Consider the following 18,386-nt stretch of genomic DNA (forward strand, 5'->3'; position numbering starts at 1 on the left):
TTTGAAGCGGCAATGAAACTGTCATTTGGACCTTGAACCGTTTGGGTCCCAATGGAATCCATAATATGTGGAAAAATCCTGGAATGTTTTCATCAAAAACCTTAATTTCTTTTCGACTGAAGAAAGAAAGACATGGACATCTTGGATGACATGGGGGTGAGTAAATTATCAGCAAAAGTTTTTTCAAAAGTGAACTTCTCCTTTAACTCCTCATCTTGATCCTGCTTATATGAGCCTTTAAATGAACATAAATGAGCAGGAATGAAGGAGGACTCACTCTCTCTCCAGAAGCACAGACACCATTCAGCCGTGGAAACCTTCCCGTCCCGGTAGGAGTCGCACGAGTTGAAGAACGGCCGGATACACACTTCGTACTTCTCCAGGTTAATGGCGGCCAGTTCGGACTGATCCAGGAACAGGTCATTACTGGAGTCCAGCCTGGAGAACATCCAGCCGATGGAGTCCTTACAGCCGGCCACCAGACCGCGCTCGAACACTGCAGGAACACAGCAGACCAGTAGGTGCGTTTCCATTAAAGATTTGCAATTTTTTCTAAATGTCGATAAAAAACTATCGCGAAATGACGGTGTTTCCACTAACCGATGTTATGCGACTAAAACTTCATTTTTTCCTCTCGCGATCAGTAAAATCATTCCAAAAACCATGGTAACGGACGCTGGTGGGTTTATGCACTATATCCCAGCCACTGCACTGGCCATTATTATTAATGGAAGGAGACGTATGTGTGTTTTCCAAGCATTAATGGTGAGGAATGACCCTTATTATACCTGTGAGCGGCACATATGAGGAGTTTCTGGGTGTTTCTCCCTCAGATCTGCTTCGAGGTCTTGATCCTGGCATTTATTTGAGGTTTAGAATCCATTATTCCTGTAATTCTTTTGTATTTTATGAGTTTAATAAAGAGCTCTGTCTCGTATTCTGTCCAATCACACCGCGTCGTCTACGTCAGGTGACTGTAAATGTGCAAAAACTGTTTCCATTGCAGTTTTGTGAAATATTCCTTTTTCGAATTGCCTGAAAAACCTCCTCATGCGAGCGGGAAAACTTTTTTGCGATAAATGGGAGTTTTTGCGAAATTGCCTGTTTCCATTGGGCGTATCTTCAATTCGCAATTTCAATTTGTGCAATTTGAAGGGTAACGGAAACACACGGCTAGTAACTTCTAGTGTAGTCACTGCAGGAACACAGCAGACCAGCAGAGAACTGGAAATAATAATACCCTGTTGATGATGATGATGCATCTGTGGACGTCGAGTGCAAGTGTGAGTCTTGCGTCTGAATGAGGGTGTCGGCGTTAAAGAGGTCCTATTATGCTTTTTACATCTTTTAACTTCCCTTTAGTGTGTAATGTTGGTGTTTGAGCGTGAGAAAGGTTTCGGGAGTTCTTCTCTATATCAGTGTCAGTGTTCCTGAACTCCTGAAACGCCTCCATTGTAGTCTTGAGTTTCTTCCGGGAACGAACACGTCACAATATTCCTCATTATAATAATTAATACGCAGAATAAAGGGGCGGGGCCTGGTTGAGTTAGTTAGTAGTGTGTTTAACTGGAGGTTATGGTAAGGGGCGGGACATTTCCCAAACACACTCGAAGCGCTCGACCAATCACAACACACTGCTCCAGCTGACCAATCAGAGCAAAGAACTGGAGAACTGGGGACCAGTGGCTTCTGGTGTAGTCCTGCACACGGTCATCCATGTAATAAACCAGTGCAACAGAACGCATTATGAAAGGTTAAGTCCAGGGTTCGAATCACGGGGGTCTGACCCCTCTAGATGAGACTTGGACCCTCCCAAAAGGGATGAAAATAATAGTTTGGTACTGAAATAAATTTAATAAAATATAATGTTAGCCTAGCTAGTCTATCTGTGTTTAAACGCGTGATAGCTCTTCACTCCCGAACATACACCACTACAGCAACTGAAACAAGTATTAAAAGATCGTTATGAATTTTAACACATGAATCAACGCGATTCATTTCAAAACATTGACGCGAAGGAAGTGACTTACATACAACCCACTTAAACTTGACATTTATTTCATTTAACTATGATGAGTAAGAGGAAAGGGACAGTGGCGGACATCACGCATTTCTTTGGTGGTAAAAGAACAGTAAAGTAGGACATTTAACAATTAAGAGACGGGTAATTAAGGCATGAGTGCTGATATATGTAACAAAAATGTTAAAGCAATTATCATTTTGTGCAATTTCATTCTTAATGAGAGAATCTGCACTAATATTCAGGGAATTTCGCATATATTAGTGGTTCTCATGTGTGTAAGCCTATATAACATGAAGAGTGACATCACCAGTCGAAATAGCTGCGCTGCGCTGCGCTGCGCTGCGCTGCGCTGCACCCCCCCCCCCCCCCCCCCCCGAAGCTCACTGTATAATTCGAACACTGGTTCAGTCAAGAGAGATACATGATAATATATAAAGGGTGTTGTTTAAAGGTATAGCGGAGGATGTTTTACTTCCTGGTGGGTAGTCTAAACTATTGGTCCTCCTAATTGTCAATCATTCTGGTGAATCAATCAAACTTTTCAAAAAGTGGAGAAGGCGGGTCTTTATCTAAAATTTGGAAAGATCCTCCGCTATACCTTTAACACAACCATTGAGGAATTTTAAGCAAAGTATGTTACAAACTTTACATAAAGACCCTAAAGACTCGCACCAACTTGTGGAAAATGGGCGTCCGATGACGATGACCCCTTTAAGAAGAATACTAAGAGTCATTTGTTTGATTATCAGAGTAAAAAACACTGCAGCCACTATGATTTAAATCCATTCAATTGATCAAAAGTGACAGTTTCTATTTCAAATTAATGGTGTTCTTTTATAATAATAATAATAATGTAATTCTATACAAATAAATAAATATATTTAAAATAAAATAATACATTTAAAAGAAAGCAAATCTATCAAATACATATAATAATTAATTTAAAATAAAGTAATTTTATGAAATAAATAAATATTTAAAATAAATAAATAAATAAAGTAAATCTATCAAATAAATTTATTTTAAAAAAAGTAAATCTGTTAATAAAAATACATTTAAAATAACGTAATTCTATAAAATAAATTAAAAAAGTAAATATGAAATAAATACATTTTAAATAAAGTCAATGTATAACTAAAAATTTAAAAATATATATAAAATAATTTAATACTTACAAATAAATTAAGAATCGTAAAAAACTGTTTACAACATTGATAATAATCATAAATGTTTCTTGAGCATCAAATCGTCATATTACAGTTTTTCTCGATTGTTTACACACATTTTCTGAAAGCATGCCTCATATTCTCAGAACTCTACACACAAATCCAAAAAAACACACACACTGGGCAAAACCCCTCAATTCTCCTGCAAAATGAAACTTTACATTCAAAACAATGTTATTTCTTCTCAAAATGGTATTTTGTTTTCAAATGACACACACAAACCATCATATGAATAGACATTTATAAGAACCAGTTGAACACTGATGTGCTCAGTGTAAAACACTATGATGAATGGAAAACACTTCTTCTCCATTCATCATAATGACTTAGGCCTTTTTTTTGTTCAGTGTTCACTTACTACAGACAGTACATACATAAGTGTGCTGTAAAATATTTGAGAATATTGTTTTTACAGTTTTTCTCAGTCGCTTTGGTGCATTTCTCACATCACTATTTACATTTGCACAACAGTTAGTTCAGCCTCCACAACATTTAGTCATTTGTGCACATAGTAGCAGTTTCTCATTCCTTCCAACAAATTGCAAATGCTTTTGGACATGCATCAATTGCTTTCATACAACTCTCTGCTGTTTTATAACATTATCATTTGCTTATGTCATGTCAGTCTAACTATACTTGTGAATGCTGAATAGTCATTCCATATAAAACTAATAGTCCTCATTTCATTGCTTGAGTCATTACATACAAAAATGTTGAACTTGTTGTCAAAATCTGCCAAGCAAAAAAAAAAAAAAAAAATGTATCTTTTTTTTTCTTTTCTGAAAATGTCTCCTAAATTGAAAAATTTCTCTCAGGTGAATCTCAGCTTTCAGACAGAGAGGAACGTCTGGATGTGCATGAATGATTACAGTACTATGTATGTTGTATGTTCAGTTCCAATATGCACTGCAGTATTGTTTCCAGTTGTGCACAGCTCTACCCAAAGGGAGTTTATGTTTGTTGTAAATAAGGGTGTATTTGTTCTTTTGCACAATGCTGTGAACAAATTAGAATTGCAAAGAGCATATGCAGTAAAAATGTGAAACATGCATATTCAGTGTCTTGTACTCAGTTACCTCACTAAATACAGTAATGTGTAACTTTACTGTATTTTTCAAATGGCTGTGCAAATAGTATATAGTGCTGTCTTGAGCATTTTCAGGCAGTGTCACCAAGATCTGACTTTTTTGCATTGGAAAACATTTACAGAGTAAACCGTCATAATGAAAACATGACAAAGCCATTTGACTATCTTGTTCATAAACAATGGTGTCAGGACTTTTCATCTTGATGACAGTAGCCGCGTTTCCATTACCCTTCAAATTGCGCAAATTGAAATTGCGAATTGAAAATACGCTTAATGGAAACACGTCAATTTCGCAAAAACTCCCATTTATCGCAAAAAAGTTTTTACGCTCTCATGAGGTGGTTTTTCAGGCAATTCGAAAAATGAATATTTCGCAAAACTGCAATGGAAACAGTTTTTGCGCATTTACAGTCACCTGACTTAGAAGACGCAGTGTGTTTGAAGTCCATGTATAGCTACGCAAATAATAATAATTTTATATTATTTTATTATAACATTTAATAGGCTATATTTAGAAGAGGCTTTTATGCAAAAAAGGAACAAAGCTGAGCGTGGAGCGCGCACTGCATGACACGGAGGCGCGGCCGCAAACACTTGCATTTTCCTATCAACAGTGGAAACAACTTATACTCTATCATTTCTGGTCAGACAGAAAATAATAATACATTATTCTCAACCACTTTCATTTGTGTAAACTCACAATAACAAGAAAATGCTGTGCTTTTGTAAAATAAAAGAAACAATCAGACGCACATGATCTCCGTAAACTGGGGCGCGAGAACTGAAACAAAATATAGCCTGTGTAGGCTAAAGCTTGAAATGTCCACTTTAAAACGAACAAATTCGAATCGAAAGCTAATACCTTCTGATTATGTAGGCTAATCCGTATGAAAGTTGCATTTCTCTCTAAAAGCGCATCTGATAACAGTGGAGATGGAGATGTGATTTTAGCCGACACTTAGAAAACAATAGTTTATTAATTATATTAATGGCTCTTCTCATTCAGCACTGCGGGAAATACATCAATTCCAGTTTCTAATTTGGCCTTAGAAAACCAGTAAAATCGACATGTTTTCCATATTAATTTGTGAATATTTTAAATGTTTAATAAAGGGGCAAAAAGTCATAAATAAAGCACAGCAGTTGTGTGTAGCCAGTTCAAATTAAAATTTTGGTGTTCAACTTGTTTTAAGAAGACAACAACCGTTCATTTTTCGTTTTTCAATTAGGGGTTAAAAAAGGAAAAACAAATAGACACAAAAGTAGCCTACATGGATCATTTGGACAGAACACGAGACAGAATTATTTATTAAATTCATAAAAGAAACAATAATTAGCCTATAGGAATACTGGATTCTAAATCTCAAAGAAATGCCACAATCGGAGCAGAAATGAGGGCGAAACACCCAGAAACTCCTTATATGTGTCGTTCGGGGGTCTTTCCCTGCCATTAATGCTTGGATAACACGCCACGTCTCTTTCCATTAATAATAATAATAATGTCTAATGCAGTGGCTGTGATATTATAACCAACGTCCGTTGCCGTGATTTTTGGAATGACTTATCGCGAGAGAAAAAAAGACGTTTTAGTCGCATAACATCGGTTAATGGAAACGCCGTCATTTCGCAATAGTTTTTTATCGATATTTAGATAATAGCGCAAAACATTTGCGCAAATCTGTAATGGAAACGCGGCTACTGACACTTTCATTGACATGAATACTTGCTTTTGAGGAATGAGCTCTCCATTTTGAGCAAGTGACACGCTTTTGCAGGTTATCAACTAGGTTTTGCAGTTTGTACTAATTGTTTTGAGAACTGCATTAACTGTTGTGCAAATGTAAATAGTGATGTGAGAAATGCACCAAAGCGACTGAGAAAAACTGTATACTCAGAACACACAAATACATGGTAACAAATATATTTTATTTTTCCCACAAAAACAATGTACATCCCAAACCAACACAAAGCTGCACATACAGTGGTCTACATACAAAACAACAGAAGAATTTACTGTATACAGTTACAGTAAAAAAAAAAAAAAATCCAATGTTGGCATCCATTGCTCCATTGAAGAGCTGACCTGTTGCCCTTTATGCTAAAGCTCTGATTGCTAATTGTAAAGCTGTGTGACGGGTGTTTGCCCATGTGATGAGTCAGTGTGCATATTTGAATGGCAGTGTGTTCCTTGTGAAAACAAGAGATTTTCTGCATGAAAATTGTTCCAAAAGCAGAGAATTGTGTGTAGTGTTTTGAAAAAAGTGTGTTTTAGAACTGCAATTTGAGTGTAAAGCAGGAATTGTGCTTGTAGTTTAGCAGAATTGGTTCAGGGGGTTGGTGAATGAGTTACATGTTGTGGTCATTGTGTCTCAAGTACCAGAAAATGTGTGTAAACAATCGAGAAAAACTGTAAAGTGATTTGTGAAGGATCATGTGACACTGAAAACTGGAGTAATGATTCTGATAATTCAGCTTTGATCACAGGAATAAATTACACTTTACTATATATTCACATAGAAAACAGTTATTTTACTTTGTAATAATATTTCACAATTTTACAGTATTTTTGATTAAATAAACACAGCTTAAGTGCAGCAGAAGTGCATCTTTAAAAAACATTAAAAATCTTACCAACCCCAAATGTTTGTACAGTAGTGGATATTTGTATTCAATTCTGACTGCAAACTCAATCATTTCTAATTGCACAATTATCTGCTGTGGCGAGTGTGAGTGTGTGTGTGTGTGTGTGTGTGTGTATGTGTGTGTGTGTGTATGTGTGTGTGTGTGTGAGAGAGAGAGAGAGAGAGAGAGAGAGAGAGAGAGAGAGAGAGAGAGAGAGAGAGAGAGAGAGAGAGAGAGAGAGAGAGAGAGAGAGAGAGAGTGTGTGTGTGTGTGTGTGTGTGTGTGTGTGTGAGAGAGAGAGAGAGAGTGAAAGTGAGTGTGTGTGTGTGTGTGTGAGTGTGAGTGTGTGCGTGAGAGAGAGAGAGAGAGAGTGTGAGTGTGAGAGAGAGAGAGAGAGAGAGAGAGAGTGTGTGTGTGTGTGTGTGTGTGTGTGTGAGTGTGAGAGAGAGAGAGAGAGAGAGAGAGTGAGTGTGTGTGTGTGTGTGTGTGTGTGTGTGTGTGTGTGTGTGTGTGTGTGTGTGTGTGTGTGTGTGTGTGTGTGTGTGTGTGTGTGTGTGTGTGTTTTCACCTGACGCTGTGGCTTGTCCTTGTCTTCCAGAGTTGTTCTGTTTAGCATTTCCGTGTAGAAGCTGAAACCAGTCTCTGAGTCTGTCGCCCAGATCTGCCAGATCCTGACCAGTGCAGATCTCTGAGAGACAGTGAATAACCACACGAGTCTGAGACTGTCCCAGTAGTGGAAGATTAATAATGCAGAGCAACAATAAACTCACTCACATGCATTAAAACTGTAACTAACTAGGCTTCATAAAACATGAATGTTTGAACTGGCTGCGACACTAAACATGATTTTGTGATGTACACACTGACCTGGTGTGTGTGTGTGTGAGTGAGTGAGTGAGTGAGTGAGTGAGTGAGTGAGTGAGTGAGTGAGTGAGTGAGTGAGTGAGTGAGTGAGAGGCGTAGATGTACACACTGACCTGGTTTGGGTTCTGGTGACGTCTCTGGGTTCGTCTTCATCTTGGGTTCTGCTTTATGAACTCCAGTGACACAAGGACATAAACCAGAACACAGAACGGACAGATCCTTCCCCGCCAAACACGCCTGCTGCTCCAGCTTACACTGATCACACACACACACACACACACACACACACACACACAGAGCTTCTGTTTCACTTCATATCAAATAGCTGCAATGTGTTCATGTCTATAAGCAATAATCCGGTTGATAATTAAGCAGGTCTGAAAGGCTGAAGAAGCTCGTTCACGGTTCAGGATGAAGAGCGTTAATGTTTCTCAGGCCTCTCGATCTTCTGCATTGAAACAGTCAATAAATACATTTAAACAAAGTAAATCTATAACATAAATAAATACATTTAAAATAAAGTAAATCTTTCAATAAATACATTTAAAATCATGTAATTCTATCAAATAAAGGCATTTAAAAAAAGTTAATCTATAAAATAAATACATTTGAAATAACGTAATTTTATAAAATAAATACATGTAAAATAAATTAAATTAATAAATAAATTTAAAATAAAGTTAATCTATAAAATAAATAAATAAATTTAAAATAAATTAAAGCTATAAAATAAATAAATTTAAAATAAAGTAAATGTATAAATAAATACATTTTAAAGAACGTTATTCTGTAAAATAATTACATACATTTAAAATAAAGTAAATGAATACAAACATTTAAAATAAAGTAAATCTATAAAATAAATCAATGTAAAATTAAGTAACTTTCTCAACAAAAAAAAAAACATTTAAAAATAAAGTTAATCTATAAGATTTTAAAAGGTGAATAAATAAATAAATACATTTAAATTAAAAACAATCCAAATAAAACATACAAAAAAAATGAATTTGATTTGTTTGACCTGCATGTCAACCGACAGCAGAGAACCGTGAGAGACAGCAGAGAACCGTGAGAGACAGCAGAGAACCGTGAGAACCGTGAGAGACAGCAGAGAACCGTGAGAACCGTGAGAGACAGCAGAGAACCGTGAGAGACAGCAGAGAACCGTGAGAGACAGCAGAGAACCGTGAGAGACAGCAGAGAACCGTGAGAGACAGCAGAGAACCGTGAGAACCGTGAGAACCGTGAGAGACAGCTGAGAACCGTGAGAACCGTGAGAGACAGCAGAGAACCGTGAGAACCGTGAGAGACAGCAGAGAACCGTGAGAGACAGCAGAGAACCGTGAGAACCGTGAGAGACAGCAGAGAACCGTGAGAGACAGCAGAGAACCGTGAGAACCGTGAGAGACAGCAGAGAACCGTGAGAGACAGCAGAGAACCGTGAGAGACAGCAGAGAACCGTGAGAGACAGCAGAGAACCGTGAGAACCGTGAGACAGCAGAGAACCGTGAGAGACAGCAGAGAACCGTGAGAGACAGCAGAGAACCGTGAGAACCGTGAGACAGCAGAGAACCGTGAGAGACAGCAGAGAACCGTGAGAGACAGCAGAGAACCGTGAGAGACAGCAGAGAACCGTGAGAACCATGAGAGACAGCAGAGAACCGTGAGAGACAGCAGAGAACCGTGAGAGACAGCAGAGAACCGTGAGAGACAGCAGAGAACCGTGAGAACTGTGAGAGACAGCAGAGAACCGTGAGAGACAGCAGAGAACCGTGAGAGACAGCAGAGAACCGTGAGAGACAGCAGAGAACCGTGAGAACCGTGAGAGACAGCAGAGAACCGTGAGAGACAGCAGAGAACCGTGAGAACCGTGAGAGACAGCAGAGAACCGTGAGAGATAGAAGAGAACCGTGAGAGACAGCAGAGAACCGTGAGAACCGTGAGAGACAGCAGAGAACCCTGAGAACCGTGAGAGACAGCAGAGAACCCTGATAACCGTGAGAGACAGCAGAGAACCGTGAGAGACAGCAGAGAACCGTGAGAACCGTGAGAGACTGCAGAGAACCCTGAGAACCGTGAGAGACTGCAGAGAACCGTGAGAGACAGCAGAGAACCGTGAGAACCGTGAGAGACAGCAGAGAACCGTGAGAACCGTGAGAGACAGCAGAGAACTAGGGCTGTGCGATATGACGATATATATCGTATGGACGATATAAAAAGTATATTGTTTCATATTATGCTCTATCGTTTATATCGTGATGTCGCAAAAAACATTTTTTACGACAAAACTTTTTCATCATTTGGATGACTGCAATCTTACACGCAACCACGGGGACGCAGGCAGAAACGTGAATAATGGCGAGTGAAGGGGAGACAGAACCGGATGGCTCCGAGCTGGAGAAGGACAAGCCAAGACAAACCGAGGAGCTCGTTCCTAAACGAGGGGCTACCTCTGTAGCATGGACATGGTTTGGTTAACTTTCTATATGTTTGGTTGACTATTTTATTTTGATAATGAACATGCTGCGATGTCAAGTTAGCAATGCTAGAACGTGTGCGTGTGTGAGGCGTCGGCGCGATCACAGGATTTGTTGTCCTTCTGAGGGACCTGTTACTCCGTATGGTCATACGGATAGAAGCAACAACAAAAAAATTATTCAAAACTGTATAGTTTTTGTAAAATACAGAAAACAAGCACGATGCCGTTTTCTGCCGTCTCGTTTTCCTTTACGTGAACTTTGGATCCCGTTGCATGAACCGAGGCCAGCAAAAATGTTCCTTTCGTTTTGTTAATCTGTAGGCTAATTATTTCGTATAGGCCTATATATTAGTTTTATATATTTAGTTTTATTCTGTTTCCTCCGTTCACAGAAGCGCTTTAAGTGCGTGATGTGACATTGTGTGAATCAATGTTCTACACTATCCTGCAATTTTCGCTGGTTTCAAAAACAAAAAGTTGCATATTACCTGCTATTCATTTTCACTAAAATGTAGGCCTAATTGTTTGACATTTGGTGACATATACAGTAGCATATACATCCTCGGGAAAACTAACGCCAGCGCATTGCCATTGCGACTTACATTGCTACCTATGACTTGACAGCTGAGCGCGGGCATTTCACTCACGTTGATATTGGCTATGCGTCAATATCACATTTGCAAAGTAGCCTAGCCTACTATTTGAATTCGTGATTGGTTGACTGCCAAATTAAAATATTTAACAGAATGATCAAATAACGTTAATAACCGGTTAATGGCCTTTTCAAATAAGTGTGTCTGTGAACGATTCAATTAGATTTTGTTTCCTTTTCTGGTTATGTTCCTATCAAAATTTTGTTCGTTTGTTTTCGTTCATTGAACAGATTCGGAGAATTGCTGCTACATTTTAAACTTGAAAGTACAATGTTTACATTTGGCATTTTATATATCAATATTTTATGTTGGGCCTGCAATCATTTGTTTTTGAAAACTGTTTTATATTTCATTCATATTTTATATTTCTACATTCTTAATCAAACATTTGCCAAGAAATTCTAAATAAAGGGAGAAAAATAATCACATATGAATGAGTACATTGAGTACATATTTATATTATATACTCAATATATAGGCTATATATATAGGCTATATATATATAAACTATTATTTTAGTTTATATATATATATATTAAAAGAAAGTATTTTCCATGTGGTAAATATATATATATAAACTATTAATTGATTGAATTTATAGAAAAGGTACTATATCGTGATATATATCGTTATCGGGATATGAGATGACTTATATCGTGATATATATCGTTATCGGGATATGAGATGACTTATATCGTGATATGAGATTTTGGTCATATCGCCCAGCCCTACAGAGAACCGTGAACATGTGAATGAGTTGTTAAATTATTGAAATATTAACTTAATCTCAGGACTACATCTGATCTCGGCTGATGAAAAAGTTTATGAATCCCTGCAAATAAAGGACGAGAGTCCGAAGCGATGGAGCGTCATCACTTCATCAGAGAGATCGATGGATGTGCAGTGTTCTCGGACAGTGTGAACTCTGTAGACTGCATCCGTGTGTGTGTGTGTCACTGCAGTTGATGAATAAGTCGGAGCCTCTCCTCCTGGTGACTGTATTGATTCATGCACCGTTTTTAATTTTGACCTTGAGTGCAAGAGTCTCTCTCTCTCTCTCTCTCTCCCTCTCCCTCTCTCTGTGGTCATTCCTATAAATATTTGATCTGGTTCCAGCTCAAGCCTTGATGTTCTCACTGCAGCCTAGACGCAGTGTGTGTGAAATAACGTGTGTGTGTGTGCCAGTGAGGCATAAATGTGTCCGTCTGAGTGTGTGTGTACCTGTGAGGTTGAGTGTGTGTGTGTGTGTGTGTGTGTGTGTGTGTATCTGCGAGGTGTAGATGTGTCCGTCTGAGCGCGTGTGTGTGTGTGTCTATACCTGCGAGGTGTAGATGTGTCGTCAGAGTGTGTGTGTACCTGTGAGGTTCAGTGTGTGTTTGCGCGTGCGTGTTTACCTGCGAGGCGTAGATGTGTCCGTCTGAGTGTGTGTGTGTGTGTGTACCTGCGAGGCGTAGATGTGTCCGTCTGAGTGTGTGTGTGTGTGTGTGTGTGTACCTGCGAGGCGTAGATGTGTCCGTCTGATCCACACACAGGCGTCGAGGGCGTCACTGAACAGGGTTTACAGCCGTTCTCATGAGGTTTCAGTCCCGACTGTCTGATTCTACAGCGAACACAAAACTATCAACCTGCCAGTTCTGCTGTGAAATACTGAGCATCAACACTATTTTCTACAGTGTTGTAGATGGATGTAATACAAAGGTAATGTTCACTACACACTGCACAGTATATACTGACAAATGGAAGCATTGCATTCTGGGATACAGTGTGAGATATGATATTGCACAACAAAAAGCTTGTTAATGAAGCATAAAATTAGGATTAACTGACATCTGAAATAATACAGTTTGAAATGGAGCAGATTGTTGAACCTTTAGGCAAAATGTATATACAAATGTTTGCATTTGTGTTTTTTGTTGAGTATCATAGTTGCTACATCAGGCTTTTATGGCTCATATATTATGATAAAGTGAGAATATTGAGGAAAAACAGTTCAGAAAAACGAAATGAGCAAAAATATGCAATTTGCTGCAGATGCTGATATTTATATGGACAAAACTTAAGATGAAGTTCTGATGCTTGTAATAATCAATGAGATCTTTATAGCAGATACTTACATAAAATTATATAAATATAAATATCTGCCAATAATGTCTTGGTTGGTAAGATATTTTACAATCAAATTTCTATAGTTTTAAAACATATAATGCAATGCAATAGAATGATGATTGAGAGATGAACTAATAAACCTTCCTCTAAAGCCTGATGATCATATTTGATACTTATGATTTTTCTATAAAATGATTTTTGGATAATCAAGTAAAGCTCAGTTGCTTCAGTCCAGGAAGTGTTCATCAAATATTACTAATAATATCAAAGTTATTCTTATGTTTACCTTAAAATCAGTGCAGATTTCACAGCTGGTGGACGTTTGTACAATTATACTAAAAGATCAGCGATAAGTTGATCCATCAAGATATGAGCTTTTAGAGATATATCAGTTTCACTGAGATTATGAGATATTTCATAGATCATCTCTACAGATATCAGAATGGTGCATTTATGAATGAACGTCTATTTAAGCACAGATGAATGTAGTGTGTGTCGGTAATGTCTCGAGTCTCTGTTGATTTGCTTCTGTGTGATTAACCACAGAACAGCAGAGTTTATGAACCCATTGATCTGTGTGACTTTTCATCATTTATCTGCAGAGCTTTAGTGTAATCGGCAAAAACTAATGGGTCAGAACATTATAGCCCGCCGTCTCCACATCAGTCGACACAGTCGTTTGTCTCGTGTGTGTGTGTGTGTGTGTGTGTGTGTGTGTGTGTGTGTGTGTGTGAGAAAGACAGTTTGCCACAGATTTTTATAAAAGAAAGAAAGTCTGCAGCCAATAAATCAAGCAGTGCCATTTCTAGATCTGTCTCTTTTAAAAAACACAACTGATTTATCCCTATTTATAAAACGGTTAGTTCCAATCCTTGATTCTGATTGGTCAATAGCTGTGTTTTATTCACGATAACGCACGGCGACCGCTTCACCCAACGGTTCTATGTATCACTACACAACACCCTTAGCAACCACTCTTAGCAACTTAAACACGTTTAATCTCATTGATATTGTTCATTAAAGCTGGAGTAGAGTATTGTGAGAGATCGAGTAAGCGAGTGTACCTGCATTTACAGTAGATATAGCATTGTCCTTCAGGTCAGTCCTGTATTCATCATTAAAAAAATCCGTTTGAATGTCCGCTGCGATATCTTGTAAAACGCATTGCAGCAGCATGCAGACATGGGCGAGACAGCTCGCGCGCCCATTGGCTGCTCTGCGGCAACTGCACCAGCCTATCGATAGAGGCCCCTCATGACGTCAGAACCAATGAGGGTGCTTCGCGCCCATTACGTCATGTCCCGCCGAAAGCGGGTGGGGCTAGGGCTATAAATACAGCCCAGAGAGGCTGGTTTGGTCAGTTTTTCATCTCTTCAGCGGAGCTCACGCATCGCTGGATCCCGAGAGGAAGAAGCCGCGCCGTCTGATAGAAGCACTCAGCGGGATTAGTGCTGCATCTGAAGCTGCTGGTCGACAACTCGCCGCCTTCAGTCGCCATTCCTGCTCAAGCTTTCCGCCGTACATATCCTTTTCTCTGCTACTGTGTTTTGTGTACTCTCATTGCACTAAAAGAGCCGGGCGTCTTTTTCAAGACGCCCCTTTCCTGAGGACACGCAGCTCTCGCGCTCGCTGACGGTGACTGCCCTCACTGCGAGCTAGTTACTGCCTATGGTGACTCTGCGGACTCACCTGGCATCCTACTCCGAGACTGCTCCTCCCCCCCCCCCCCCCCCCGCAAAGCTCGCCGGTTCGCCCGCTTGCCTTGCCTGCTTGGAGGATGATACCTGCTCTCCCTCTGTTTGAGCCGCACAAACCGCGCCGTTCACAGGGGATGTCAGGAGTGGACGGTCACGGGGCTAGCTTTCTCTCTCCCTCTGTTCGAGCCGCGCAAACTGCGCCGTTCACAGGGGAGGCTGGAAGCGGACGGTCGGGGTTCGTTTTTCTTTACGTACAAGAAAGCTACCCTGCCCCTGCGCCCCATTCACGCGTCACTCACCGGCGAAAGGAGAAAAGAGTGTTTATAGTCCCGCCGAGGCTGGACTGACCTGAATTTCTCACACATTTCTCAGTTCCCTGATCAGGCGACTGGAAATATAAATATTGCAGCAAACGAGCCTGTTATAATACACGCGCGCCTGCAAGCAAACGCCGAAGAAAACATTTTGACGCTCTTATATGCTCGTGCATCTGAAAGCCTTTGTGTTCCCCCCTGTGGCTCAGTGGCGGAATCTTTGGTTTTTCGCACGAGAGACCGGTGTTCGAATCCCGGTCTAACGGCAGATAAATTTTGCCTCCAATGCTTCACTCTGTCAGTTCCCTGAAAGGCGACTGCAGATGTGCATTTTGCAGCCAACGAGCGCGTTGTACATTCTTGATCACCTCGAGAATTTAGGTCTCAGTCAATTGGGCGAAGAGTTCGCTGTCTCCCAGTCAGAAAATATCTTTTCTGGGCACAGATCTGGACTCGCTGTCTATGACAGCACAGCTGTCGCCGCAGCGCATGACAGAGATTTTTCGCCACGACGCTTTAGTCCCGCTCAAAAAGTTTCAGAGGATGCTGGGTCTCATGGCTTCAGCATCCTCAGTGCTTCAGCTGGGTCTGCTTCGCATGCGCCCGCTGCAGTACTGGTTGAAAGCGTGCGGGCCGCGCAGAGCTTGGACCTCCGGTCTCGCGCACCTCAAGGTCGATCAGAAATGCGTCGCAGCTCTGAAACCTTGGACAGTGACCGACTGGTACCGGTCAGGTGTAAGCCTGGGGACTTCCTCGAGTGTGAAGGTGGTGTCTACGGACGCCTCAACCTCGGGATGGGGAGCGCTGCTCGAGGGCAGGCCGTTATTCGGCCAGTGGTCGGAACGGGAGAAGCTTCTGCATATAAACTGCCTGGAAATGATGGCAGTCGACAACGCGCTGAGGCGTTTTTGTCCCCAGATAAAAAGACACCACGTCTTGGTCCGTTCGGACAACATGTCAGTGGTGGCTTATATAAATCAGATCCAGAATCCTTCACAGGCTGACGGAACGCCTCCTGGTCTGGGCTCAGCACAATCTGCGCTCGCTCAGGGCAGCGCATGTGCCCGGCCATCTGAATGTGGGACCAGACAGACTGTCCAGAAACAATCTTCCGACAGGAGAATGGTCTTTACACCCACAGACAGTCAAACTGCTATGGAGGACATTTGGCAGAGCGAAAATAGACCTATTTGCGGCTCAAGAGAACGCTCATTGTCAGGAGTTTTTCTCCAAGAGCAGGGACGCGCTGGCTCACGTCTGGCCCCGCTGCCCGCTCTATGCGTTTCCCCCTGTCACGCTCCTACCCCAGGTGTTAGAGCGAATCAGGGAGAGCGGATGCCCAGTGCTACTCGTCGCCCCATTTTGGACAAACCAAGTCTGGTTTCCAGTCCTGATGCAGCTGACGAGTACCACCCCGTGGCCGATACCGGTGAGGAGGGATCTCCTCTCGCAGGCGAACGGCTCGATCTGGCATCCTTGCCCGGAGCGTTGGTCCCTACATGTGTGGGCCATCAACGGGTACCCGTTTACCTCCCAGCGGGAGTGTTAAACACGATCACACAGGCTAGAGCTCCATCTACGAGGCGGCTCTATTCCTCAAAATGGTCTGTGTTCAATAGCTGGTGTACAGCGAGTGGTACTCCGCCCTCACGCTGTGGGGTGCCGGAGGTTCTCTCCTTTTTACAAGAGCTTCTGGATAAGGGCAGAACCCCATCCACGCTCAAAGTTTATGTGGCGGCCATAGCAGCGTTCGCTGAACCACCGCTCGGCCAGTCATTAGGAAGGAACGATCTGGTCATTCGCTTCCTTAGAGGAGCTAAGAGGCTGAACCCTCCCAGACCTCCCTCAGTTCCCGTTTGGGACCTTTCCACGGTTCTGGAAGCCATGAAAGGTGCCCCATTCGAGCCAATACAGTCAATAGACCTGAAACTTTTGTCTTTCAAAACAGTGTTTCTTCTGGCTCTCGCTTCAGTGAAGCGCATAGGGGATTTGCAAGCGCTCTCAGTGAGCGCGACGTGTATGGAGTATGGGCCTAATGACTCAAGAGTCATACTCAAACCAAAGCACGGATATGTTCCTAAATCCCTCAATACACCGTTTAGGGCACAGGTGATCTCCCTGTCGGCCCTGCCGGTATCTGAAGAGGAAGGGGACGCAGGCTTCCTTTGCCCGGTCAGGGCGTTAAGGGCCTATGTGTCTCGCTCATCTGTTTTCAGACAGACGGAGCAGCTCTTTGTTTTGTTCAGCGGACGTTCTAAGGGACTAGCTGCGTCAAAACAGAGTCTATCCAGATGGATAGTTGATGCTATAGGGCTAGCTTACACATCCAAGGGCCTGCAATGCCCGATAGGTGTCAAAGCGCACTCCACAAGAGGCATGGCCTCGTCGTGGGCTTGGTCCAGTGGGATTGCCTTGCAAGATATCTGTATGGCGGCAGGCTGGGCCTCCCCGTCTACATTTATAAGGTTTTATAACCTCGAGGTTCCCGCTTTGCAAGCTAGGTTGCTCTCGGTTTAATTTTTCAGTATTGCCCGCCCGATGCTATCGGCTCAGGATGCTGAAACTGCTAGAGCGTCGATCACTGATCGTCTGTATACTTCTGTGGGCAGTGCGTAAGTCCCCCATATTTATCAGTCCAGGCCGAGTTCGCCCTGGCTGTGTGGAACACTTGATATAACATGCTCTTATCAGAGCTCCATATTACAGGAATGATGCTATTCTAGCCCCTCTTCCCGGATTCTCTGTGAGTCCCTTGTGATTAGGCACTGTATGAGCCCCGGGCACCTGCCCTTGGGACTTTAGTGTTATGTCTCAAGCACGCACGGCGTTTTACATTGTGTTCCCCTAGCGTAAGATACTTACGCAAGTACGAGAGACCTCTCGTAAGAGAACGTACTCGGTTACTAACGTAACCTCGGTTCTCTCTAGAAGAGGGAACGAGTACTTGCGTATCTTGCCGTGCATGCGTCATGTTCTGATTCTGATTCATCCGACATGTTCAGCGATGAAAAACTGACCAAACCAGCCTCTCTGGGCCGTATTTATAGCCCTAGCCCCACCCGCTTTCGGCGGGACATGACGTAATGGGCGCGAAGCACCCTCATTGGTTCTGACGTCATGAGGGGCCTCTATCGATAGGCTGGTGCAGTTGCCGCAGAGCAGCCAATGGGCGCGCGAGCTGTCTCGCCCATGTCTGCATGCTGCTGCAATGCGTTTTACATTATTGCAAAATTAAGGATAATTTTTGGCTTCAATATCTCGAGGAAAAGAGGTTTTCCCCTAGCGTAAGATACTTACGCAAGTACGAGAGACCTC

General features: G+C 41.8%; 1 protein-coding gene across 3 annotated transcripts in view; it reads right to left on the reverse strand.

The window, feature by feature from the left end:
- The window catches only part of LOC309485541 (testican-2), a 57,508-nt gene that overhangs the window by 3,839 nt on the left and 35,283 nt on the right, over positions 1-18,386 (reverse strand). For all 3 annotated transcript variants that reach the window (XM_082152443.1, XM_082152445.1, XM_082152444.1), the window contains 4 exons: positions 12,449-12,554; positions 7,936-8,077; positions 7,527-7,646; positions 278-496 (listed from right to left, as the gene is read on the reverse strand). In XM_082152443.1, the coding sequence (XP_082008569.1) occupies positions 278-496; positions 7,527-7,646; positions 7,936-8,077; positions 12,449-12,554 (587 nt within the window). The remainder of the gene's footprint in view (positions 1-277; positions 497-7,526; positions 7,647-7,935; positions 8,078-12,448; positions 12,555-18,386) is intronic.

Source organism: Leuciscus leuciscus, assembly GCF_965113295.1.
Source record: "Leuciscus leuciscus genome assembly, chromosome: 21".
Lineage (NCBI taxonomy): Eukaryota > Metazoa > Chordata > Actinopteri > Cypriniformes > Leuciscidae > Leuciscus > Leuciscus leuciscus.